Below are 21,085 nucleotides of genomic sequence, written 5' to 3'. Positions count from 1 at the left end.
TGTTGTAGTGCCTGCTGCAAGGAGTTGCTTAATGCTGTGGTTAGCAGGAAAGCTTAAAAAGCTGAAGTCGTTTAGAAAGTTCACAATAGATGGTTGACATATTTTTGCTTGTTGTCAGCTAGTGCTCTCATAAGACCATAGACAGCATAAGTGAACGTAGGAGGAAACAATACATCTGCAGACACTGGCAGACAGCATTGCTTGCCAAATTTGGCCACAGTTCCTTTAGATAAATAATTTCTCAGTGACGTGCTGTGTTGAAATTATATAAACAGCAAAAATTACTAAGACCTGGGCCCCAGGGTCTTGTGGGTTTCAAGATTTTCTGCAATCAATATTCTGACATCTGCAAATATTTTTCTCTAACAGCTGATGCCAGGAACAGAGCAACATTACCATCACTTTCTATGTATTCAAGATTTTGAATATACTGAAATAATGTCTTTTCAGCCCCAGCCCTGGGCAGGACCTTTGCACTATCATAACCACCAGATCATAAGAAAAAGCTTATACAAAAGTTATCAAAGCAGCAATCTTTTCTCAGAATGGTTTGTAACCTCTTATCGCAACAACTCCATTAGCATTTCAAGAAATGTACATGGAAAAAACACTGTATTAAGTTTCAGTCTCCAGGATTATCATGGCTTTAGAGTAACTTCTGCTGAACACAATGTAACTTACTTTGCACATTGAATATACAGGGTTAGAGGTTATTAAGGTTGTTTTTCCTACTTAGGACCAGACAATAGCTGGCTTCTAACTCTGTGGTAAGACTTCCTTGATAATTAAGATACTTCCACTATGACAGGCATATACACTAGAGCTATCTGAAAAGTGTTTTCTATCACTGAGGAATTCATGCAGGAAACAAATGTGCATAATTCTTCCTGAACAGAAACATCCCACAGGAAAACCTTACCTGACTAATTTTATAGAAGCATCTCTAGACAATCTTCTGAAGTTGTAAAAACAAATCCTTTATTTAATAGATATTCCTTAAAAAAAAATCCGTTTCCATAACAGAAATCAAAACTATGCGTGTCACATGAGACATTCTGAAGGCAGTAGCTGGTGAAGATTGACAGTTACCCATGGCACTGAGGAAACATGGGCTATGCAAAACGAGTAATTGCGTTTATTACTATTGCCTAACTAGGAAAGACCAGACAGGAACAAAAATGTATTTTTAAAACAGTTACACTTTTCTTTTGGTGATATCACCTCCAGCACCTGGCCTCTCCTCTAGCAACACTCCCAAAGTAATACACTTTCTGAAAAAGTCTGAACAAAATTAACGCCCTCTGTTGCATTATGAGTCCCCCATGTACTAATCAGGAACAAAGCAGAGATATGCCAGTATGGAAAAAAGTCTCTCAAGCACTTTCTTATTTCAGTCATACCTTAAGGCAAATTTGTAAATTTTAAGGCAATATCTCGAGAATTAAGCATAGAGCTTGTGAAACTCTTCTCTTTTTTTTTTTGTAGTTTTTTTTTTAATCAAAGTTAACTTTATTGCAGAATGGGTATGCACAGCGATAAACCCTCTCAGGATAAGACCACGTTAGTGATGTTTATGTAATTTTTACATCTGCAAGTATTTCTTAAAGTAAACTTACATTTGCAGTCTAACAGTACAAGACAAAATTTCAGTAGTTCTGTGCACAGTGTGATGGTATTTCAACGAGCGTAATGTTGAGGGCAGCAAGGTAAAACTACCTCAGTACTTCATTTCCACATAAAACATATGAAAGCATTAATAGAGTACGGTATTTTCTCAGAGTCTCATGTCTTTAAAAAAAGGATGCAGCAAAGCCTCTTTTGCAGTTATTCGTGTTGCAGGGTTTAAGTCTAGTAGCTTATCAAGTAGGTCATATGCTTCATCGGGAACCTGATCCCATCCTTTCATGTCTGTTGCCTTAATTTCCAAAGCACCATCACCTTCCTGAAAGCTCTCCAAATGTTGAATTTGTTTTCCAATTGTCTCAGGAGCACACAGTTTGTCTACTGCAACTGGCAAAGCTGACTCATTTACAGACTTGCTGGGCACTTCACCCTGGGATCTCTTACAGCTGCTGTTTGTTCCTCTCAGCTTCTCACAGAGGGTTCTTAAGTTCTGTGCTGGGACAACTTGGGTACACAGAACTGATTTACCTAGAAAAAAACATTTTACAGTAAGTGGCAGTTTATTATACTTTCTGTGCAACTGTAACTTCTCAGTTTGTTTCAGAGAAACTTCATGTCTTGAAGTGTAACCAGCATTAAAAAAGTCAACCTATCAAAAACCCAAATCCAACCCCCTCATTCCTCCAAACCAGCAATGTTATACAGCAATAGCCCCAGCAAGTCGAGGGATAACCACCTCAGTTCTGCTCAGAACAAACCTGTTTGGGTTTGTTTGTAAAGTTATGTAGTGACAGGTTGTCACCCACCCCCCACACCATCCTTTTTGCATTTCACTGTCACTTTAACAGAACTGAAGAAAAGTAGATACCTTGATTTTTACACCTCTATCTGGAGAATGAAAATTGATGTTGTCAGTTACACTTCCAGGTAGCAAGTGCTGCAGCATTTGGCTTGCAGACAATTAGGAGAATGGTTATTTTAGGGTTTTGTGTGTTTTGTGTTGGTGGTGGCTTCCACGTCTTTTTTTTTTTTTTTTTTTGGTTTGGTTTTAAAAGGGCCAGCTGTTGGGTTTTGGTTTTGGGTTCGTTTTTTTTTTTTTACTAGCCCTTTGGGGTGGGGGGTAGGGGAGAAGGGAAAGCAAGGTTTACATCATATAAATATTAAGTCATATTGACTTAAGCCTCCAGGGCAAGTTTTGCAGGAATAGAAACACTGCCTCAAGAATTCTAACCAAATGCCAGTAGAAAACATTTAGTTGACGTATTTCACCTCAAATGGCCCTGACTTAGTGAAAGGCAGTAGACAGGTTGGGAAACCTATGGCATGAAGTACCCCATATACAAGTTATTAAAGATAGAAAAATACAAAACTGTATATATAGATTAGTACTTTTAGCGTTTTACATGCAAAAGGTGTGATTTACCTCCAAAATGACTCCCAAACCTAAAACTATATTTGTATATATTAAATAAATAAATAAAATCACGGATTGTAAGTCACTGCATTAAATGGCAGGCCAAGCATACATTTTCCCCTTTTCCCCATAATTAAGGTTTGCATACCAAAAGTTTTAGCAGCCTGAATGGTTTCTCTGGATCCACGAACTGTCATGATTTGTGCCAAAGCAGTTAAATCATCACTTGCTTTGTAAAATGGATACCGTCCACTGAGCAGAGAAAGGAATACAATTCCTGCAGACCACATGTCAATTGCTGCAATTGAAAGCAAACTTAGTAATAACTAAATGCAGGATTTCATCACAAACAAAATCACAACCTTCTTTAAAAAGAAATTACGAGCTCAAAAGTTCCTATCAGAAAAAGTTATGTTCTGAATTACTTACTGACTTTGGTCACATAGATAACGCTTCAGCATACAGTGGAAATTACTATGATTAGATTGAAGAATAATTTCCTGCTTCGATGCAGAGGGAGTGTTTAAGCTTTTCCATAGAATTTTTCATATGAGTAAATTCCATTAACTTGCTAAACTTGAAATGTACCAAAACAATGCTTGAGGTTGTTTTACCCAGGGAGATGAGAGGGGGTGAAATACTGGCAAGCTTTGATACTTATTTAAGTTTGCTTATATAAAGATCATAAATAAAGAATAATTCACAAATGAATGTGAATCTGAATTTTTCTGGGACCAAGGCTGCCACAGTTAGGCAGTAACAAAAAAATTTATCTTACTATGAACTTTGTTCCTCTCTAATATGAAATCACTTGACAAGATAGCCAGTTTAAGAACTGTAATACTTAGAAGTTATTCATCACTTTCATTGTGTTATGAAGAGTACAGAGAGTACTCTGGGGATGGACGCCAAAGCATGATGGAAACTTTAATACTGAAAGTTATGAGAATACCTGTCTGCCATAATTTTTTGGCTCACTAAGTGCACATTTTGAGAGATGGCAAGGAAAGTGAAAGAGAGTTTCAAAGATTCTCAAACTCTAAGGAGAAAAATTAACAGTTGGGAAATAAAGGCATAGTTATTCTACTTCTCTTCAAAAAATTAAGTAGTAAAATAGTCAGTAATTAATTTGGTCATTTTAGCTAGAAGCACAGGACTTTGGAAAAAAACATATTAAGTTGACTTCAGTTGCAAAACCAGATTTTAAGTCTTTTATTAAAAAAATAAAAATCCAAGTTAATCATTTGGCACAATTTACAGTGGAAAAATTTTATATCTTCTTCATAGTTCCTGCAAAAGAAGTTTTAGTGTTACTGCATCACTGTTGAAAAGACGATACTGTCTGTCTGAGGTGGTGGGCATCACCCTGAGTATGTGGTTGGGAGAGCTGGAGTCATCAAGGTAAAGACTTTAAAGATGTTTAATTACATAACTCTTGCTGAAATTAATAGACATTGTATATCTGAACGGATAGCAAATCCCGGCCCTACAATTCTGGCCGAGCTGGGATCATCAGCAGACTGCAAGATCCTGTGCAATGACATCAAAATCATGATTCCTCTCTATGCCTTTGGGAGCAGAGGGACAAACCAAGTGAAAGCATAACGGACTTGTGTAGCGTCAGCTTGGGAGTTTAGGTTGTATTCCCTGCACTGTGACCTGGGCCAGGTGCACTAGGGTAGCTTTGGCGAGAGTCAGCTGGATCCAGCTGGTAACTCGGTCTCAGCACAGAGACCAGAACTAGTAGTAAGATTGGCAGGAATACAAGGAGATGACTACAGCAGCCCAGATGGAAGCAGACAAGAAGGTTTGTTAGTTCAAATACAACATAATCTCATAAATATTAGTATTAGTCTAACCAGTTCTAATTAAGGCCTTTGTTGACATACTACAAGATCCCAGCACCACTGACTCAGTACTTTTAGGGCTGTCTATGCCACACCCAAGGGTTTCCAGATTTACCCATATTTTCTGTAATCCCGCTCTCCATTACCCTAGAGAACAGAAAGCCGTCTGAAAGCATATTTAACACTAGCATGTGTCCAAGATTTCCTAGGTACGTCTTCTTTCTGCCTAAATTCTGTCTAGACAGATTCAGAGATTGTCTAAACTTGTCGTGGATTTCTGGATGTCCTCTAGCCCATAAAGCTGTCTGTTACAGCACAGGCACAGTAGCTCCAAACAGGCTGCCATACTTCTCGAAATCCCAGTCATACCCACAGCACAGATGTTGTTTCAAATAACATTAAGCTATCTAGGGATAAGCTGATCAAACATATTGTTAAGTCTATTCTGAGTGCGTATACACAGTTTAAGTACTGAAAATTGACAATTTTCTCAAAAGGTATTCAGAAAAAAAGTGGCTTAAAACCTGTTATTTTAAATCAAATTTTTGAGGACTTTTGTATTTACCCCCCCTTTTCCACAAGTCAAAACTCCTGGTCATACGCCAAATGTTTAACAGGTAACTTTGCTTTTATTGGTCCTCCATTCTCCAGGTAGGCACAACATCCCCCATCCTACTTGCACCAACTAATGTATTAACCATCCCTCTGCTCTGATATTTACCCAGACTACTGAAACTTACCAACTTCATAGTTTTTAACCCTGAGAAATTAAAATTTTAGTATGAAAAAACTATGACATTTACAGACCAGATATTTAAAGCACTAGTAAAAAGGAAAAAATCTGATAAAAATTATTAACCAATGCTTTCAAGAACACATTTGCAATTATACCATTAACTATGCCTGATATGACACCAAACTATATGTGACAATCTGTCTAAAGTATGTCCTCTCCCCAAGATTTAGTCAAGATTTTACTTAAATAAATAAGCTAATAAAGCAAGAAACCTGATAAAAATTACAGCTTTGCTTTCTTTTAAAACACATTCTATTTGACTTCAGCATAAGGTACTGCACCTCAAATGAATAAAGATATATTCAAGTTTTAAACAATACTCCTAACTTAATTTTACTCTGAATAATAAGTTTTTAATTAAAATCAGGAAATGCTTGATAAGTGTTGGAAGGGATGATAAAATAAAATTCACATGTAAACAAAACCCCTCCTATAAAAAAGACAACACAATATGCGTAAGTGAGAAGGGTCAAAAGGTGAAAAAAGGCATTAGTCCCAGTCTGCTGTGCAGTACCTGTGGTCTGAGTGGGGCACTTTGTTAATACTTCTGGTGCTCTGAATCCAGGTGTTCCTGCCCTGGGAGCAACTTGCTGACACCTTGCAATAAGAGACAAACATACTTAGAATATAAAAGTTGATAAGTAAGTTCTAATTATAATAATGCTTAATATTATTTTAAAAATATACTTGTGTAAGATGTTTCAACAGCCTAACCCTGCCTTATTCAAGTTTTACAGAAGTTTGAAGCATCTTATAATTGTCTGGCATGAAATGATTATGTTGTATAAGATAACAGCCTTATATTACTATTATATTATCTAGCATAAGGTAATACCACAGAAATACTTATTGCATACTTCACTCACAATGACCTTTTTCAGTTTGATTCAACAGCAGTAGCATTTTTGCATTTGTTTTCATAGGAAACTAAAGTTGAGACTAATTAACCAAAGGCAAAAAAAACACTAGATCCTTGAATGCGGATGCTCTGGCTTTGTATTAGTCCACAGCAAACTAAGGTTCATTTGACAAGAATTTACTTTTTGTTAGATTAACTGAGAGGTGTGAGATTATTTAAAACACAACAAAACTTCCCAGAGCTTCCTAGTAAGCAGAATTCTCTGCATTAATCTGTGTTCCTTAACGTGTGGACAAAAGGCAACAGCAGTTCATAACCAAAACTAACTGCAGAGGGATGGAGTTGAACCAAGTTATTAAGATTCACTGACCTATTATTAAAACTGAGATATTGTTTTTAAAATGAACAAATACAAAACAAGCATGTTTCCTTTTTATTCTACATTTCACGATTTCCAGAATCCAAACTGTTGGTACGATTTAGGTCTATTAGATAACTACTAATGACAGATTCATGTACTGTCTTCTTTAAGTGTTGTAATAACTCAAGCGATCTTCTACAACACACCTAGGTGGATAATTAAATATAACAACAACAAAAAAATCATTAACAGTGATTCTCTCTTGCTGCAGAAAGCAGTGAACCAATTATTCTATGGATTCCATGCACTATTCTTGCTTAAAAAGAGCATACTCAGCGTTTTAAGGGTTGCACAGATCAAATGCTATCTTTCACCTACTAAATCAGCTGTCTAGTAAATCTAAGTTTCTGACCTTGCTTGACAGCACAGCAGACAATTTTATAACATTATCAAAGCAAATTACCTTGAAAGGCAAACACTGCAAACTCTATCCGTTGCGTAACAGTCACAGGTCAGGTTTGAAGGACAACCACTGGCAGCTTTCCTGGCTGCCCCGTTGCTCACTGTTTTGGTAGAAGTGATCTTCTTCTTTGTTACTAACTTCCGAGACGAAACATCTATCATCTTCGACTGTTTTATGAGCTGCAACGTAGATATTTTACAGAAGGTGACATCTTTAAGAAGATTCCCTTTACATAGGTAGGCCAGTTCCTAAAATACTAAGACTGAACGGGTACTCATCAGCAAGAAGCTGCAATTTTAGAACAGAGGACAGCAAACAATTCTAACAATATCACAACATCTATAAAACAGACACTAGAGCTTTCTAAATATCCTGATTTCCTCCCCTTCCCCTTCAGAAAACATTTTTCAGTGTTTACTAAAAAACAATATACATATTAGATATTCTGAAGCTACAAGACAAGTATCTTTCAAGTTAATATAATGTTTCAAGAATTCTTTTGGTTCAACATGAGAATAAAAACCATGTATATGAAATGCCAGCAACACACAGGCACTAACTTAAGATGATTACTGTTGGCCAAACCTTCTAATTTAGTTAGGGTCTCCCCCTTGTCATATTAAATACTAATTACAAAAGGTACAGGAAAATATTTATTACGAGTTTTCTCTCCAGCTTCAACTGCAAAGTAAAATAAAAGTTTCACAAGTTAAGTATATCTTAGTTGCACAGATGCATCTTTAGGAAAAAAGATTAATTTAGCATACAAACAAGATCAGCAAGGGAGACAGCTACTTAACTAGCTCTTCAATAGTTTCAAAAGGGACTGAAACGGAAATAAAAATTTCTTCAGGCTTTTCAGCAAAGACACATTTAATAATCTGCTCAAAAACTTTTAGTTCCACAGCATCCTGGAGTAGTGTCCAGTCTTACAGAACAACCAGTTCTATAATTTTTCAAATATGTAACAGATTGCTCTTACTCATGAGTCATACTTCTTACTTTTGTGCTAGAGTTCTCCTGGTATGTGGAACTATAGACGTTGAAATTCCTCTCTCCAAAGACAGAGCGCTGGACAGAATGGTGCGCAGAATCCTCCTACAATACCAACAAAAAGGACAATAAGGATCCTGTCTAACACACAGTCAGCTGGATACTGACAGTTCAAGGAAAAAAAAAGTGTGAAGTGACATAAAACAAGAACAGCTGCATGGTAAGTCATTTTCAGGCATCAGTTTACTGTGGATGAAGAAAACACGGTCTAGACAGAACAGCAAACATGCTTACGAAACGAATCACACCTCACAAGTGCCCCAAGACAATCTGAGTGTCATCTGTACTGCATTTGTTATGCAACTCACTAAACATAGATGAATAATAATTGGCCTGGGGAGGAGTTCCACAGCACATGCCACTTAAAAAAAGAGATTTAAGGCTGTCTAAATAGTAACCCATGCTAGGGGTTTGTACAGCCTTCGGCATTGTATTATATCTAATAGATCGTGAATGATACCAACGGGGTCAGGTAAAGCTAGCCACTTTGACACGTAAACTGTGATTCTGCGCATCACATTAGGATCCTGCACGAGACGCATGCACAACTTTTGTTCAGGTATTACATCTCCCCCTGTTGGATGAAGTAATACATTAAACATACAATAACATTAAGGAAAAAGACTGAGAACCTTTCCTCCTCTTCCTTGTTTAATCTGCATTTTTGAAAGTGAGCTGGACCTTTTATCAGCTGCTTTTGAGGCTGACTGTTGAGCTATCTGTTTAGGTGCTGTGACACTGACAGAAACCCCATTGCCCAAGGCTATGGTGGGATTATTTTGCGAACAACTTCCCTGCTGGGCTTCAGAGTGGGTAGTTTTGAGAAGTTCAATTTTCGTATCAGGGGTTCCTTGTGCCAAGCCAAAATCTACCAAGGCATACCTGGAAGACACAAATTTAGAATCAGGAATCACAAAGTATCCATCAATCAGTTCAATTTACTACTATTCATAACTTACTTACTTTCTTTTATGTTTTACTCAATTTGTTGCTTATCTGTACTGTTGTCACCATCACAGTCCTATTTTCCTCCTTCTCCTCCTCTTATCCTGTCTTACCTATCCCCTCAATGTTTTTTACCCTATACCCATCTTACTTCATTGTTTCTTGTCCCAAAATCTTTTCAAGTGCATACTTTCTCCAATACTGTAAAAAAAATATTCCCAGCAACTCCTTTCTGGGATTGTTCTAGTCCTACAGCTCCAAACCTTAAGCAAACAGTCAAGTACAAGTGACTTTACCCTTGCAGGATTCCCATGGCCAGAGGCACAAATGTAACAGTGAAAACAGACAAGACTAACAACGCTGAGCATTTTGCCAGACTTCAAGCAATACTACTGGAATTTACCTCAGTCTTCAAACAGGTAAGACTATATCAGTTCACACTTCAGACCTGTCTTTAAAAGAATTATTTTTTGTTATAGCCAGTGCAGAGACATCCCGACTGTCTCTGAGTCTTAGACAAACTCAACTCCGTGGCTTCCACACCCGAAGTAGAGATTAAGCCTCAAACCAATGCTAGAAGAGCAAAACAGCAGTCTGAATTCGATCTGACAGATTTTTAAACTAACTAACTAAATAAATAAATACATAAATAAATCAGTATCTCGCATATTTTTAAGGCTGTGGTTTGGCAAAATATCATCAAATCTCCCCTACAAACTTTCACTACATAGAATCATTTAGGTTGGAAAAGAGCTTTAAGATCATTGAGTCTAACTGTAAACCGAACACTGCCAAGTCCCACTGAACCATGTCCCTATGCACCACGTCTACACATCTTTTAAAAACCTCTGGAGATGGTGACTCCACCACTTCCCTGGGCAGCCTGTTCCAATGTTTGACAATCCTTTCAGTGAAGAAGTTTTTCCTAATATCCAATCTAAACCTCCCTGCCGCAACTTGAGGCCATTTCTTCTTGTCCTACTGCTTGTTACTTTGGATAAGAGATGTACCCCCACCTCACCACAACCTCCTTTCAGGTAGTTTTAGAGCGGTAAGGTCTCCCCTGAGCCTCCTTTTCTCCAGGCTGAACAACCCCAGTTCCCTCAGCCACCCCTCATAAGACTTGTGCTCTAGACCCTTCACCAGCTTCGTTGCTCTTCTTTGGACGTGCTCTAGCACCTCAATGTCTCAGTTGTACATAGCACAATACTCACCAATACAGCTGTAGGACCGCTAGCACTGAAACAGTACCTTATTCTATCCATTTCAGCTCTTCACAAAAAGCAACAGTATCTCACTTTTTACAGTCCTTAAATATTGTAACTTGCAGGCAAAAAACCCAACTCTACTAGTTATAAATATTAATTCAATATAAAGTGAAAACAGCCCAAATCCAGCTGTCTTATCTGTATCAGTTTTACTCTATCCATGAGTAAAAATTCACAAATATCAGCCTATGCACCACAAGTCCCTATTAGCATTCTTATTTAAAAAAAAAAAAAAATATTTTATTCTTCTCATTCTTATTAAAAAATGTAGTACTTTTACTCAATAGTAAAATCTTCATTTTTTCAGGTACTTGTCACTGTACGAGGCATATTACATTAAGTATGAAAAAAAAAAGCCTTCCCTCCTCAAATCCCCAAACACAGAAAGAAAAGTTTTACAAATAAAAAAAATATATATCTTCTTTAGCTTTATTACTTAAGCACATGTTATACAGCTGAAGGAAAAAAAGCCTAATTGACTCTGTTCTGCCAAGGCACACTTCCCCAAATGAGATCACAATATGGTCATCTGGACTTACTCTTTTAGCCGCCTGTTGTAGAGGAAGTTACTGGGCTTGACGTCACGGTGAACAATACCAAAGTGATGAATGCGCCTCAATGCTTTAAACAGATTAAACATGTATTCCCTCACTTCTTCGAAGGAAAGAGAATTCAAAATGTCCTGGAAGATTATTTGGATACTGTAATTATGCAGATGCTTTTAATTAAAACGCTTTACTACACATAAAAAGCCTGGGACTCACCAAGAAGGATTCATGTTCCAGATATGGCATAACAATAACCACATGATCGTTCTTCCTAAAGCAATATTTAACTCCCATAACATTGTCTTGTCCCCTAGAAGAAAAGTAATGTCCCTGAATAAAGACCAGAAGATGGATGTTTAAATTCCTTTATTTCTTAAAAACTTCAGCTAGGCTTTGTTTTATAATCTAATTTATATTTTGACAGCAATCTTATCAGCAGTCAGTCGTTATACTGTTGCCTCTCATTGCTATGTTCTATTTGGGTTCTGCAATTTGCAACGAGGGCTCCACAGTTTATTTGCGGGGCCAAGGTTTGTAGGTACCACCATAATTAATGTAGGACCTAACCTTCATGATACCAACTACTGTAAGAAGGTGCTATTCAGCACATTCTGGCAACAAGTATTCATTCCTTAAACCACACTTTTTGATGAAGAGACTCTTTTTTCCAGACATTTCTGAACTGGAATTTTTGTTATCTCAGAGATGCATCATAGAACTTCTCAGGTGAAAAATACAGCACCATCCACAAACTGGGACTAGGAGAAAGGAGCATCCCTCACAGGTAAGACACTCCATTTCTTATTTGCTCTTGATAAAAAGAATATACGTTTCTGTGGTTAAAAAAAAAGCAAGTGAAGCGCCAAAACTTAAATAAATACAGAACAGTGAGACAGTGGTGAGCAGTTCAGTCATGACAGTCACCATTTTTTTGTTTACGTACCCTGCTACTGTGAGGCACTGAAGTTCAGCAGCAATTCGCAGAGGATGGCTGGTTGGAATCAAGTGTTTCAGAGCCATTTTTTCCTCGTATCCTGTTTGTAGTTGTGCTGTGGCCAAGTAAACAGAACTAAAAGTACCTGTAAAGAAGGGAGAAAAACACAGTGTTCAGCATTTTTAATTAGGTCAATTCAGATTTTTACAGAAGTGATCTAACTGTTCACAATCCTGCAGTATACTTGATACTACATCAAAAGCAGATTCTAGAAGAGAAAAATGCAGTTCCTTTTTTCTACTACTGAATTCAGTGATCTTGTATACAAGTTTTTTATGTCAGTAAAAATGCAAATGTAACACTGTCTAACTTGCCTGGGACACAGAGCTCTTTGAATGTAAATTTCCTATCTTTGATTTGCCTTCTTGTTTAGGTAGCTTACTTTCATCTGACATCTAACTCTTCTCTCCCTACGATGTAAGTGGGCTATATAATGCTAATATGGAAAGCACGAAAGCACTGCCTTTACTATTCAAAGCACTTCTGAAATTACTACATTTTTCCTAATTCTGTTACCTTATCTATGAAGTAAGACTTCTCACATGATGTGTAACTTTACTATTTGTTTGCCCAGAGCATTACCGCATAGACAGAACACGATAGAGTCATTTGAGAAAGGGAGTATTCAGACTACAATAAACTTACCCACCCATTTAATTTTAAGGATATCCTAATATACGTCTTAGGAGGTTAATATTTTCTAACGATCTGAGATATCTGAACATATTTCAATATGAATAAACAGTACAAATCACTTTTGATTACATTTTAAGTATTGTTTTGCATCATGCTAGTTCAACAGTCTGTAAGTACATCCATACATCAAACCAACAGCAAAAACTCTAAATACTTCTTGCAGTCATTAAAAAAAATAATGATTATACTATAGAGTCCCATACATTCAGTAGAATTTATTACAGCAACAAGGGTTACCAAATTGACCTAAGACATTATTTCTGGTGGTGAGAACTGCTAAAATGAACGTGACTCCAGGGTGGAATCCTAAGTTGAAGCTTGTTTTCTCATAATGCTGCAGAACTGCAAGTGGTATTTTTTAAAAGCATTGTTTGCTCCCAAAAGCAAAATCAGAGCACTATTCAAAACCAGATATTTTGTTGAATTATACTATCTTTCTTATGATAGGCAGAACTCCTTTTTGTTTTGTTTTTGAAATGTTTGTATTGCTGTGGTGAATGGAGCTGGTTTTTTTGGAGGGTGGGTTGGTTTTTTTGAGACAAAAACTTTCAGCCATCTAGGCTGCCATCACAGGTATTCCATCACAAAACTGTCATAAAATAGTTCAGCTTCTTATCAACATCTTTGTTTAAAAGCGTGGAGTGTCACAAAGCATTTCAGAGATCAAATGAGTAAAGTTTCAGAAAGTGCTGAGATCCCACACTCAGAAGTACCCAAGAATCTACTTATAGTCACGCCTAACATTTATTACAGGTATCTGCAATAGTATCTGTTGAAGTGGAGGTGTACGCAAGTGTTCTAAAATTTGACACTGTATGTCTTAAAGTATTTTTTTTAAATAAAGCAGCTATAATCTTTCAGTCTTCTCCTCCAGTTCTGCACTCCGGGTTTCAGTGGAAACAAAGCCAACTTAAGGAACAGCAGTTAAATATATCAAAATACAGCCGCATATAAATAGATTTCTCATGTAAAAGAGCAAAAGAATGGAGTGATAAGACTTATTTACTCGAATCTACCTCAAAATTTTTAAGTTGTTGGAACTGGAATGCTGGTTTTTTGAAAGGCTTTAACATACAAGGTTTTCAAGTAAAATATCTTGAAAATGTCCCTAATTAACACAACTGTATGCTCAGCAACATATTAGAACTCCTACAGAGACCAAGTAAATCAAAAACGCATTTGGCTTAAATTGCATATATTGGGATCTTAGATTTATACCTTTTAAATTAGAAATACCAAAAGAAATCCAACTCTAAGCAAGCTAAAATAAAACATTTACCTTCTCCAATTTTTTCCTTGATTTTGAACACATTTACAAGTTGTGGCACTGCTTCATAAAGTTTTTCAATATCTTTTTTTATTCCTGCTGTGGAAAGAATAGGGAAAATAAGTTCAGGAATTTATTGCTTGATTCAATATCTGATCAATATTTGAGATCACAAATCACACTTCAGTTCATAGGACCATGAATTCACATAAACAGAGGAAAAAACAGCAGACAGGTATCTATCCCTGCTGACATTACCATCTGCATACTTGATATTATTGTTGTTCTTCACACTCCTTATAAGCTGTAGCATTTAAAATTTTTATTTTTTTTTTATGTATCTGCCACCTAGCAGTTCGTGAGAGGGCAAAAGCCTTCTGGTTAGTAAAACATCATAAAAATATTGATAAATAGTTTAATGAGTTTTCCAACATCAATTTCATAAAAGACAAAACTATATAGTTATTTCTGTAAGCACAGGAGCACATCCATGGGATGCAAATAAAAAATGTAGGAAAATAATCTTTTTTTAATTTTTTTTTCCCAGATCAATAATGCAACCTTTCACACTGTTACCGAAAATAGTAAACACCAAAAATACGTTTGCGCTGCATTTAAGTTGCTGCACTTTGTGCTGCAATCACTAGATGGCATAACAAGGATGTCGTACTGTATTATTTTAAAAAATTATGCAGTTTTCCATTCAGTTTACAAATCCTTGTAGTTTAAGTGTTCTCTATATCCTGCATAAGAATCAACTTCTTCTGAAGCTATGAAGTATGTAGAGGTTGTTACTAATTTCTGTCACCCCCTGTAGAGCAGGGGTGAAGAATATTTTATTATACAGAAGTAAGCACAAACTGGTATTTGGAAGGTCAACCAAATGGAAGAAAAAATGTGTATACATTTTTCATCCTAAAAATAAATAACAACTTAAATTTAACATAAATATATAAATTGTATTGCATACATAAAAATGTAGTATGTTTTACCAGGACAGTAAGTCACAAGCAATGACAATTATTTTCAAAATATCACTGATGTGCTAGAAACAAAGTACAGATTAGCATGCATCCCCAACCTTCTATGCTAGCCCACTTTATACAGTAACAAAACCTTAAGTCTGCCTAAAGAACCATTTGTTCCTGGTAAAAGCCCACTAAATTAGTTGGCAATTCAAGTTGTAGATAACTTTCAATTGTAATTTTTTTTATTTCAAAAATTCATAAAAAATAACATACTAAAAATACTTTCGAGTACTGAATCCTGCTACCTCTCTTACTATCCATTTACTTTTTTTTTTTTCCTTTCAGTTGTTCCCTCTGCTTCGCCAAGTTATTTTCTTTTAAGTCATTTCAGGGTGCATATTTCAGGAATGAAAAAACCCCTCTACGCTACACACTGAAACCACTAATATTCATTTAAGATACTGTTTTGATCAACAAATACAAGTGAAAGGTTAATCAGTTCTGCTAGGAATCACATTTAAAAACTTTAAAGATATCCTAGGATAAAAATGACCAGTCTTGTACTAACAGTCAAGATGTACAGAACATTGCGTCTAATAATCCCCAAAGGAAAAGGCTAAGGAAAACCGGTCAACCGTACAGTTTTTCTGGTTATTCCCCAATATTACAGAGTCATATTAAGTTAAACACCTCGAAAAGTAGGAAATTGAAAGTTTGAGGAATCACTTCATTTTCCTGTCAATATACTAAAAATTTATGTTGAAAATAACACTAAAAATTCAGGAAGTTGTTACATAACATTTTTTTAATTGATAGTATTCATATTGCCCCTGTACTCAGAAGTTTATTAAGAAATTTATCTGTTACTGTTGTAATTCTTGTTGCTCTGTCACTAAAAAAGAATTGTTGATGAAAAGCTTTATCATTTAAAAAGTGGCATTTCCAGTTAGTTTGCACAGTGATTTCAACTTTTTACACAAATTCTCATGTATTACATAACAAATGCAAGACACTCAAGAAATCTTTCTGAAATCTTCAGAAAATACAGGAAAGGGAAAGGCTGATATCTGTTCCATTTTCCCTGGGAATACTAAAAGATGTTAAGAGAAACCACATAACAGAACTGTAAAGAACTTAATACCGAAGTGCTATTGTGTCATTCAAAGACACAGACAGGGCTTTCCCCTCAGGAAGATCATGCTGTTATTGGGTTCTGAAACATCCTACACAAACTTCATCCCAAGAGGTCAGTAGCCACAGGACAGAGCTCGAAAATTGTTTTCAACAGCAATACAGTTTTCTAACAGGGTCTGTTAGAACAACATTGCTTAGAACTAGTTTGCTATCTACCTGCTCCAAATAAAGCAACTTACAGTTTTGTTCCAATGCTTGCATTTTCGTCAGACTTCTGATGAGAGTTGCTTAAGCTTCAGTTTTTACTAAAAAAAATTATACTGATAGTAACTTACAACATGAAATTTGCACTGGCACTTACCCAGTAAAGTTGTTTGGTTAGGAAAAAAGGACTTAACTCTGGCAAAAACCAAAACTCCTAACAAGGGCTCAAAAGGCATATCTTTTAAATCTTTAGAAACCAGCAGATTTCTTTTTTCCGTAGGAGGTTTTGGGTTGTTTTGTGCCACCAGTCTAACAGTCCTAAGGTAGATACTAACAATCATGAAAAGCTCCCTCAGTAACTGCTATAAAAATCTGCCAAATACTATGTTTTGACTGACGCTGAATTCAGGCTTCTGCCTGGACAAAGTTCAGTGCTATCGGAGCACTAACAGCTGGGTGACACAGGCTGCACATCCTAGGGCAGAGCAGTGCCTACCCCAGGCACTGACAGCATTTAGTAACTCAACACTGCTGCTTGTGTGAAAGACCCCGAAAAGTGCTAGAAACAGTCAGTGACTGCCCTTGTTGATAGACAGCAGTATAAACATCATCTGTTCTCTTCTGGGTGCCTGAATCCCCAGCTGGGTATAGAGAACCTACAGTCATTGTACCATCAGTGTATAATAACAACAACATCCAACATTTTCTGTGAGCAGATTTTAAATTAATTTCTTTTACTTCCTAGAATGAAAAGCATTTGCAAAGCGAGACAATTAAACATTACCCAGCACCACTCTATGTAATTCTGGACACGGATGTGCGGGTGGCTGACAGAGGATAACTGTTTCTAGGAAAACAAGTAATTGTCCCATATAAGCTGGCTGACCATCCAACAGCTGTTGAGCAAGCATTGTACAGAAACTCCAGATTGAAGTACATTCACAACAAGACCCAAAAATGAGCAACAAAACCACTATGAGAGCACACGCTTGTAGTTCAGCTTCTCTAGCAAGAGCAAGAACAGTGTTTTTATGCACACAGGTCCATCTAAAGAAATCTAAGAATAAGGCTGATGAGTATAGGTTAAAAGGAAAAATATTATTTTTGTGTACTTGTCTGGTCAGAGAATTTTATTCTCAAGGACTGCCTTTTTGGAATTCTGGTATCCTCTTACAGTAACATATTCTGTAATAAATAAATAGTAGGGTTAGCAAATTGTAACAAACTACTGCTGCTGAAGTTTTGTAATGCCTGGAAAGCAGGAATAAGCTTTAAAATCAAAAAGCAAACTCAAATGTTTTAATTTCATTAATTTCTTTATAGAAAAGGACCCTATACAGACAGGCTTATAATTGATGCTGGAAATTTCCTGAAGCGATAAAGCAGCACGTCAGCAACAAAAGATAACGTCAGCAATCCCTATTTTAGAACGTACCTGAAAGCTTGCTGTTCTGCTCATGCTTCCCATGGAAGTCTTCAGCCTGATGAGGGTGCTGTTCATCACCGTGAGACTTCAACACTGTCTCCATCACGAAACAAACCTGAAGTAAAAAAATCCAAGACTTTGAGGACCACTTCGGGACACCTGGGGGAGCAAGCATACCTGGTAAGACACTTCCTGGCCCTGCACTCAGTTTCTGAGATGAGATTTAGGGAGCCTGAGGAGTTCCTCTGTGTTACCTAAAACAGAGCTTCACCCATCACCCTGGTGAAAAACTAAACCAGTAAACCCACTCCAGTAACAGGAAAAAAGGGGGAAAGGAAGGAAGACTGCAGGATAAGCTTAGATGCAAGTGATTTTCTTTCATCTCTTGCGTTTCCTCATTCACAATAAAGCATTATCTTTTCCTTGAAGTTTGCTTTGAAAGGCAAGGAACCGATGCACGCAGGAATAGCTGCAATGCATACTGCAACGCCCAAACACAGAAAACCCGAAAGAAATTATAAGAGAAGAAAGTATCTCCTCAACATGAGAGATTTCTCTCTCTTCTAGAGCACATCAACAAAAGCCATAATTATTTGTTGCCATCCCCCCATAACAGGAAATAGTAGCACACGCTTATTTTGAAATGCTTCTTCCAAAATCTTGGAAACACCATAAACAGAAATGTGAATTAGTACAGTGTACTAATATTGTACAATTAAAAAAAAAAAACAACCTGATAATCCTATTTCATAAAATCATAGAATACTTTGGGTTGGAAGGAACCTTTGAAGGTCATCTAGTCCAGCCCCCCTGCAATGAGCAGGGACAGCTTCAACCAGATCAGGTCACCCAGAGCCCTGTCCAACCTGTCCTTGAATGTTTCCAGGGATGGGACATCTACCACCTCTCTGGGCAACCTGTGCCAGTGTTTCACCACCCTCAATGTAAAATTTCTCCCTTATATCTAGTCTAAATCTTCCCTCTTTTAGTTTAAAGCCATTACCCCTTGTCTTATTGCAACAGGCCCTGCTAAAAAGTTTGTCCCAGTCTTTCCTGTGGGCCCCCTTTAAGGACAGGAAGGCCGCTATAAGGTCTCCCTGGAGCCTTCTCTTCTCCAGACTGAACAACCCCACTCTCTCAGCCTCTCCTCACAGAGGAGGTGTTCCAGCCCTCTGATCATTTCTGTGGCCCTCCTCTGGACTTGCTCCAACGGGTCCATGTCTTTCCTGTGCTGAGGGCTCCAGAGCTGGACGCTGGAGTACTCCAGGTAGGGTCTTCACCAGAGCAGAGTAGAGAGGGAGAATCATCTCCCTCAACCTGCTGGCCACACTGCTTTTGATGCAGCCCAGGACACGGTTGGCTTTCTGGGCTGCAAGCACACATTGTCAGCTCATGTCGATCGTTTCATCCAGCAGTACACCCAAGTCCTTCTTGGCAGGACTGCTCTCAGTCCCTTCATCCCCCAGCCTGTATTTATACCAGGGGTTGCCCCGACCCTGGTGCAGGACCCTGCACTTGGCCTTGTTGAACCTCATGAGGTTCACACAGGCCCACTTCTTGAGCCTGTCCAGGTCCCTCTGGATGGCACCCCATCCCTCAGGTGTGTCAACCATACCACTCAGCTTGATGTCATCCGCAAACTTGCTGAGAGTGCACTCGATCCCACTACGTCATTGATGAAGATATTGAACAGTACTGGTCTCAGTACAGACCCTTGAGGGACACCCTTGTCACCGATCTCCATCTGGACATTGAGCTGTTGACCACTACCCTCTGGATGCAACCATGCAACCAGTTTATGAGGAAAACCATACTTCATAAGGAAAAGAAAGGCAGAGAGCCCCAGGGCAGGATAAGTGAGCCTGGAAGGACCACCTCTTTCAGTTGCCCAACAGTGGTTCCATTCAAAGATCTTCCTTGCCTGTAACTTTCCCAAACCTTCAGAGTTCTGGCTGAATTTTTCCACCAGGCAGAAATGTATTCTGAAAAACTTCAAACTAAAGGATTAATCTGTTTCAGCTGTGGAGCTAGAAATATATTTTGTCCCCGAAGAATCCAGGCTACCTTTAGTCTGTCATCCTCATACACCAGAACAGGGACAGGCAACAGCCTCTTTTTTTGAGGGAGCTTTGCTGGAGTGCAACTTGGAAACTAATGGGATGAGATTAGAGATATTTCTGGTCTCTCACAGGTAGACACTCCCTCCGCTAGTGCTGAGTAGGCAGATAAGCCTGTTCAGACCTGAAGTGGCACAGCCTCATCAGCAGAATAAGGAGTGCAAATTAATACAGGCAACCCAGCCGCTCACTATGGCCTACTTGCTCCAATTCAGCCCCACGCCAGCCTCAGCTCTGTGGCTCTTCCAGTTCAAGGCTGACCACAAACATCTTGTTCAGAAAAAGAAAATGAACGCTTCTGTCTGCCTGCAAACCGCCATGGGAACACATTCACAGCTTGCTGGCCACGAGGAGGGCGAAAGGGGCTTGGAAACTCAAGGTGTCGTTTCCATCCATTTATGTTAACACACAAGCTACTATCTGCAGAACGGAATACTTGAGTATATCAAAAGTGGTTTACTAATTTGGAAGTGGGCTTAACAGTTATAAAACGGAACATCAAACAAGGTTTGATTCAGTCAGGTATTTTGTTTTTACATTAAAAAAACACTCAAAAGACACCATCACAGATAAAAAATTAAGAGGAAGACCAAAACGATCCAAAGTTTCAGTTCAAAGAACTTTCTCGCAGTTAAACCACATCTCCAGTTAAAAAAAAAAAAACCAACAAACTGTTCTCCGTAATATCAAAATAAGTGAAAACAAAAACCAGACAGTGAAAGCTTCAAACAGCCCCCATAGCTTCAGGGCTGGCTGAGACAGATGTTTGAACCTTGCACACAGGAATCAGTGACACTGATGCCAAATCCTTGGCTAAAGCCACGCTGCTCCCTGGAGCAGTCTGCAGCCACTCAAACGCAAACCTCCTTCGAACGGGACCTTACACACAGACACCCCTGGAGAAAGCTGCCCAGCACGCCGAAAATAAATGTCGATACCACTATCTCTGCTTTGCCATTTCAGAGAAGCAAATTTCGCGGCCGGATTGAGCCTCGCAGCAAGTTGGCATTTGCCACACAACCGGCCCGCCTGTCACACGACGGGCAACAACCGCCCGGCACCCGCCGTCCCTCTTCGCGCCCACCATCACGCTGCTGCCGCG

General features: G+C 38.1%; 1 protein-coding gene across 1 annotated transcript; it reads right to left on the bottom strand.

Moving 5' to 3' along the window:
- Positions 1 to 1,774: 1,774 nt before the first annotated feature.
- CDC7 (cell division cycle 7) lies at positions 1,775 to 17,969 on the bottom strand. The gene is made up of 11 exons (XM_009884736.1): positions 17,876 to 17,969; positions 14,147 to 14,230; positions 12,121 to 12,256; positions 11,394 to 11,487; positions 11,169 to 11,311; positions 9,049 to 9,298; positions 8,366 to 8,461; positions 7,364 to 7,542; positions 6,195 to 6,277; positions 3,186 to 3,335; positions 1,775 to 2,151 (listed from the first exon to the last, which is right to left on the bottom strand). Exons 1-11 carry the CDS (start codon positions 17,967 to 17,969, stop codon positions 1,775 to 1,777), a joined length of 1,686 nt encoding a protein of 561 aa, XP_009883038.1.
- Positions 17,970 to 21,085: the final 3,116 nt, after the last annotated feature.

Source organism: Charadrius vociferus, unplaced genomic scaffold, assembly GCF_000708025.1.
Source record: "Charadrius vociferus isolate BGI_N301 unplaced genomic scaffold, ASM70802v2 scaffold163, whole genome shotgun sequence".
In the NCBI taxonomy this organism is placed as follows: Eukaryota; Metazoa; Chordata; class Aves; order Charadriiformes; family Charadriidae; genus Charadrius; species Charadrius vociferus.
This window is presented reverse-complemented; position numbering and strand designations above follow the sequence as displayed.